Source organism: Ricinus communis, chromosome 1 (assembly GCF_019578655.1).
Source record: "Ricinus communis isolate WT05 ecotype wild-type chromosome 1, ASM1957865v1, whole genome shotgun sequence".
NCBI classification, from domain to species: Eukaryota; Viridiplantae; Streptophyta; class Magnoliopsida; order Malpighiales; family Euphorbiaceae; genus Ricinus; species Ricinus communis.
The window spans coordinates 21,655,749-21,662,965 of record NC_063256.1 but is presented as its reverse complement, the minus strand read 5'-3'; the positions used below and the strand labels follow the sequence as shown (position 1 = coordinate 21,662,965).

At 34.8% G+C, this 7,217-nt stretch overlaps 1 protein-coding gene across 1 annotated transcript; it reads right to left on the bottom strand.

Moving 5' to 3' along the window:
• Positions 1–2,188: 2,188 nt before the first annotated feature.
• On the bottom strand, positions 2,189–4,791 carry LOC125369872. The gene is made up of 3 exons (XM_048373143.1): positions 4,464–4,791; positions 4,305–4,375; positions 2,189–2,287 (listed from the first exon to the last, which is right to left on the bottom strand). The coding sequence occupies exons 1-3, from the start codon at positions 4,789–4,791 to the stop codon at positions 2,189–2,191; spliced, it is 498 nt and encodes a 165-aa protein (XP_048229100.1).
• Between the last annotated feature and the right edge of the window lie 2,426 nt (positions 4,792–7,217).

Here is a 7,217-nt window from a genome sequence, read left to right as displayed (position 1 = left end):
CAAATTTTGTGTTTTTGGCCATGTACGAACTTTACAGAAATGAAGAGGTGAAATGAGCTTGCTCATGGTTCCAATTTCCAAGATTCATCTCTCAATGCCACCACCTACTAAAATTAGTTTTATCATCCCAAGTTAATTCTTACTAACCATACATAGGTACTAATTTTTAATTGTATCTTTTAAGTCCAATCTATTTATTCAACCTTCAACTATTGGTTCAATTAAGTCTTAAGGCTTAATACACATAACCCAAGTACTTAATCAACTTATCTAAATTAATAATCTAATATCATGCTTCTTATTCTCTACTTATAATTAATATATATCTATTCTCATAAAATAAAAATATTATTAATATACCATCATATGCCCAATGATTAAATGTAAATGCACATAATATGTATGATGAGAAAATGCAGGCGTTACATTAACACTCAAAATGAATCAGAATTAAAATGGCATGAAAAGAAGAAGACAAAACTAGACTTAATGAACAAGATTAAGCCAAAATACAATAAAAAACGTAAGAACAAGATGTAATAGAAACTAACTAATCTTAATGAATGAACAATAAAAAGGAAAAGATTAAAATACCAAAATATTTTTTTAAGTTTAGAACTTTAACAATTGACTTTATTAAATTAAAAGAAAGAACAAAGAAACACAAGAAATTAGAATTGACTAATGAAAATATGAAAGGATAAAATCTGATATAGAGCTAAAGCTCTTACACTAAATGATGTGGAATCTCAATGAATAAGCTTGAGAACCCGTTTTGATTTCTAGAGCCCCAACACATTAACATGAAAACCCTAAGAACTAATTTGGTTCAACCCTTAAGAAAGGTTAGAGAACAGATTTCTTAGAAAGATGATCAAGAATTAGAATTTACAAAACTTGTTCCTAAATCCCAATTTCGAAACACTCCACAAGAAGATGATCAATCTACTTGAATGTGTCTTAAGCATGCATTCTACACAAGAACACAAAGACAAAAGCAAAACAACTCTTAGGTCTAATAACCAATTATTACTCAAATTCAACTTAATTAATTACATCAGAATTCGTACTAGCCTTATATAGGCCTTAAAAATCCTAAATCTTAACTAATAAAGATTTACATCTGATTTAGGATAAAGATAACCTTCCTAACTAAAATAGATAACTTAAACAAAGTCCTAACTAGGATAAAATACATGTGTGGCCGCCCAACATAAGTCATAAAATCCTAATTTACATCAGTCATATAGATGGGCCTCAAAACATAAGGCAAGTTAGTTCCAAAGTCTTCATATGCTACAATTCAACTATTTTTATCGTTTTAAGCCCAATTAGGTTTATTCAAGCCCAATAAACTGAATTAGATTAATGAGCCTTGAACTTAAATCCAATTCTTCAAGCCTTGATGTGTCCTTAGCCCAAATGTCTTGGATAAGCTTATTGACTTGTAATCTAAAATCGAACTAGGACTCCTCGTTGAATTAGGATTTCTAGTTGAATTAGGATTCCTTTCATTGCTTGAACTCCTAATATTATTAGGACTCCTTGCAAGATTAGGATTCCTAGTTGAGTTAGGACTCTTATTGGATTAGGATTCCTTGAACTAGTAGGTTCTCCATCATCAAGACTGCTTGTGCTAGTTTGGTTTGTATCACACTACATAATACAACACTTCATCATGATATTTACCAATAGAAAAGGAAATAATAGCTTGCTTGTTTACCTTAACCTCACCACAATCATTAAGCCATTGAAGCTTGAATGGATGAGGGTGGGGTATGGTAGGCAGCCTGATCTACTAACCAAGAGAGTACTCACAACATTAGTGCAAATCCCACTATCAATAATCACATTACACGCCTTGCCTTGGACATGACATCTTGTGTGAAACAAGTTGTCCCTTTCTTGCTCGTGACAATCCTCCTTCATTTTAGTATTAAGAGTATGCCTTATGACAAGTATATCTCCTTTAATTGACTCCTCAATAATCCCATCACTACCAGCTTCCAATTCGGGCATCTCATCACTTTCATCATCACTACTACTCTTATTCTCCCTCTCTTCATCATCTGTCACTACCTTACCATTTCGTATGGTCATAGTCCTCCTATTAGGACACTCCTTACTAATATGACCAACTCCTTGACACTTCTAACACTTAATGTCTCTATTTCTACCCATAGAAGCTTCATTTTAGCATCCCTTTAGAAACTGAAACATCCTTCCCCTTTGCACCATCATAGGCAGCCTTGTTTCCACCCTTATAATTACCATTGACACCCTTCTCCTAATTAGAATTACAATTGGAATAGGGTTTTAGAAACACACCTTGCTGTCCCTCTTCCTTGGAGTTGCTTTTCCACCTTGATGGCAATGTGCATCATCTCTTATAACTCCGTGTATGGTTACAAATCCACTCGGTCAGCTACATCTTTGTTTAGACCAGCCAAGAAATGTGCCATGGTGGCCCCCATGTTCCCCTCTATGTTAGCTCTAGTCATTATCATCTACATCTTCTTGTAGTAATCTTCAACACTTTTATTGCCTTGTTTGAGAACTTGAAGTTTTTGAACAAGCTCCCTTTGGTAATGCTTAGGTACAAACCTTTTCCTCATAAATGATTTAAGGTCATACCAAGTATCAATAGGGTACTCTAAATTCCTTATCCTACTAGTCACCAATTGATCTCGTCAAGCTATAGCATAATCTGAAAATTAGGTAACGGTAAGCTTTACCTTCTTATCCTTACTAAGAAGGTTAATAACGATAAGAAGTTCTAATCCTCACTGAAAATTAGGTAACGGTAAGCTCTTCCACCACCTCAAATTCGATCTATTCCAACAAGAGTGGCATTATCATCCTCTTCATAGTCCATATCATACTCTTAACCAATCCCATCTAAGTTAGGTTCATAACCACCTCGTTTTTTCTCTCTTTGAACTCCTCTATTACCTTCATCAACAAGTGGTGGTCTTTCCTCTAGAAGTGTGAATCTTGCATTATTGTACAAGTTCATTCTTTCGATGGAATCATTGATCTTCATTATTGCCCTTTGTAGTCATTCAAACTCTCTAGTTTGAGCATTAGGTGGCCTGCATTCTCACCATCGCCCTCATTATGAGCATTGCTTTCGTTTGACATTGCTGCAATTTGAGAGTAACAAAAAAAAACAAATAAATATAATAAAGGACCTCACAACACTCCCTCACGTGTTTACAATCAATAATGGGGGTGGTCACTCGTATTTGCACTCAAAGTAATAAAATCACACAAGGTACTTCTCACACCACTCAAAGCTTAGTTCTTCATGTTCTTAAGAAAATCACACCCAATAATAACTCAAAGAAGCTTGTATTGTGTAGTGTTATACAACTGAATTTTTAAAACTTAGCTTGTATTGGCTAGTACAAATTTTGATGTGGAATTAAGTTGAAGTTAAAAGTGGAATAGTAATTGGTTATAAAACCTTAAAGCTGTTTGCTTTGCTTTTGTGTTATTGTGCAGAATGCATGCTTAAGAAACATTGAAGTAGACTAATCATCTTCTTATGGAGCATTTCAAAATTAGGAATTAGTAATAAGTTTTCTAAATTCTAATTCTTGATCATCTTTCTAAGTAATCTATTTTCTAACCTTTCAAGGGTTGAACCGAATTGATTCTTACGGTTTTCATGTTAATGTGTTGGGGGTCCACAATTCAAAAGGGGTTCTCAAGCTTATTCATGGAGGTTCCTGATGCAACCCCAAAGCCCAAAGACCCAAGTAGCCAACTAAGTCAAGGAGATCAAGTTCCAAGCCTAAGTGATCCATTATTCATCAGGGGAGGCCCAATTACAAGAGCTATAGCTGAGAGAATGAGAGGCCTTAAATGGTCTTATTCAAGATATTTGGGCCAAACCTTCTAAGCCATATGAAGAGTTAGAGTTAATCAAGCATAATCTTGTTATTAACCTAATTCAACATGTTGGGCAATGAATCCTTAAGTTTTGGATGAAATTTTACTCAAAAGAACAAGGAAAGGTCGAATTCTTAAAGAGGAAGCAAGGGGAGAAGCTTAAAGAGGAAAGAAGGAGGCACATGGTTGTAAGCTTGAACTAGGCTCCTAATTTTGTTTAGGAAACAAGGGCAGCCGCTCCTTTAGTTATTTAGGAATATTAGATGTTGATTTAGGAAACAAGGTGAACTAGGCACAGGCAATGGTGTATACAAGCCATGAGGTTTAGATTTAGACTTTGCTTGTTTACAAAAAATGCATCTATCACAAAACCTAGCGACATCTCGCTTTATATTAAGCTAATAGAAAACATCGTGCAAAACATCTAAAGTCTTAGCATTTCCATAGTGTCCCATTAAACCACCCTCATGAGCTTCCCTAACTAATATCAGCATAGAACATATGGGAATACACAAACGTTTTTTTTTTAAACAAAAACCCATAAAGTTTATAAAATTTATCAAAAGCACCTTTTTCACAAGCATTAAACACATTGACAAAATCAGAGTCATGCTCATAAATTTCTTTGATATGCTCAAAACCAAGGAATTTGGCATTCAAAGTAGAAAGAAGTGCATACCTTCGAGATAACGCATCCGCAACAACATTATCTTTACCGTGCTTGTATTTGATCACATATGGAAAGGACTCAATGAACTCACTCCATTTAGCATGGCATTTATTAAGCTTATTTTGCCCCTTCAAAAGCTTCAATGACTCATGATTCGTGTGAATCATAAACTCTTTGGGCCAAAGATAGTGTTGGCATGTCTTTAAAGCTCTCACCAATGCGTACATCTCCTTATCATAAGTTGGGTAGCTAAGGCTACCCCATTGAGCTTTCTACTAAAATAAGCTATAGGCCATCCTTCTTGCATAAGAACAGCTCCCAAACCAATTCCGGAAGCATAACATTCAATCTAAAAAATCATGTCAAAATTAGGTAAAGCAAGTAAAGGTACACTAATTAACTTAGATTTAAGCAAGTTAAAAGCCTTTCTTGTTCCTCACCCGATTCAAATCCCATATTATTTTTAATTACTTCCATTAAAGGTGGGGTTGTGCTAAAGAAATCATTAACAAACCTCCTATAAAAACTAGCTAAGTTATGGAATGTTCTCACATCCTCAACACTCTTAGGTTTCGGCAAGACTCTATTGTCTGAACCTTTTCACTATCAATTTCTATTCCTTTAGCACTCACAAAAAATCCCAAAAACACAAGTTTATTAGTGCAAAAAGAATATTTAGCAAAATTGATGTATAGCTTCTCTTTGTGCAAAGCATCAAGTACTATACGCACATGTTCAACATGATCATCTAAAGACTTGTTGTATATCAAGATATCATCAAAATAGACAACCACAAATTTTCCAATAAAAGCACACAAAACATGGTTCATTAATCTTATAAAAGTGCTAGGAGCATTAGTCAAGCCAAAAGGAATGACTAACCATTCATACAAACCATACTTTGTTTTAGATGCGGTTTTCCATTCATCACCCACCTTTATCCTAATTTGATGATAACCAATGTTCAAATCAATTTTAAAGAAGATAGTCGACCCATAGAGTTCATTTAACATATCATCCAAGCGAGGAATAGGATGACCATACTTTACTGTAATCTTGTTGATAGCACGACAATCAACACATATACTGTTCCATCCTTTTTTAGTACAAGTAAGACGGGCACCGCACATGGGTTCATAATTTCTCTAATAAACCATTTGGCCATCAAATCTTCCACTATTCGTTGCAACTAATGTGAACCTTGGCAACTTGTGACAAGATCCAACATGCAGAATCAGAATTAGAATCTCAAAAAAGCCAAATCTGATCTTTGATGAAATAAATCAATTAAGATTTATTCCTAAATAATAAGATATGCGGTTGCCCCATTATTTCCTATTTGAAGTTGGCGCACTCTTAGGTCAAGCAACACAAGTTAGGCTCCTTCTTTTGGTTTCCTCTTCAAGGAAATTCGACCCCCCATTTCCTTATGAATATTTTAGCCCAAACTAGCTTTTCTCAAGGCCTAACATGGTGGATTAGGTTAATGACTAGGCCCATTTAAGGCATCATTCCTCCTCTTAGCCCTAGCACTTATAAGTGGACATCCGTTGATGAATAACGTATCATTTGAACTTGTAATTGGACTTGGAGCAGAATTCGACCCTTGATTTGAAGTTGGATCATGACTTGCCTTTGAGTCTTGATTCGCATTATTAAATGATGCGAACCTTGGTAACTTGTGACAAGACCCAACATGCAGAATCGGGATTAGAATCCCAAGAAAGCCAAATCTGATCTTTGATGATTTTGACCCAAAGATAACTTGTACCTCGAACCTTGGTATAAGAATAGTGGTTGATGCCACAATCAAGAAAGGTAGAAGGTGAGTGATAAGTCGATTATGAACACCACAAGAACAAGTTCTTTTTAAGTTCAAAGTTCTTCCAGTGAACCAAGCAAGAATAATTTTCACAAATATGTTTAACTCAAAATATTCATTAACTTGTGCCATTCGGCTACATATTATTTAAATACACAAAGACATTACCCTAATTTCCTATTTGCATAAGGAAAATAAACTAAAGAGGAATTAACTAAAGTATATGCTAAATATAAGTTTTTCTAAATAAATAAAATAAGAAACTATGCTTAATTAGGATATATTAAAAAACCTATTATAAAAGAAAATAATAAAAGACTCCCAAAATAACAAAATAAGAAGCTTACTTGATTTAGTCAATCATAATCAATAAAGACATGACTAAATCAATCAAGATCTATTCATAAATAATAAGATATATGGCTGCCCCATTGTTTCATCTTTGAAGTTGGCGCACTCTTAAGTCAAGCAACACACATTAGGCGCCTTCTTTTGGTTTTCTCTTCAAGAAAATTGGTCCCCCCCCCCCCTTTTTCTTATGAATAGTTTGGCCCAAACTAGCTTTTGTCAAGGTCTAACATGGTGGATTAGATTATTGAACAGGCCTATTTAAGGCCTCTTTCATCCTTTTAGCCCTAGCTCTTATAATTGGACCTCCTTTGATGAATAACAGATTCTTTGAACTTGTAATTGGACATGGAGTAGAATTCGCCCCTTGACCTAACGTTGGATCATGACTTGGCTTTGACTTTCTGTTCGCATTATTAAATGATGTGAGCCTTGGCAACTTATGATAAGACCCAACAAGCAGAATCGGGATTAGAATCCCAA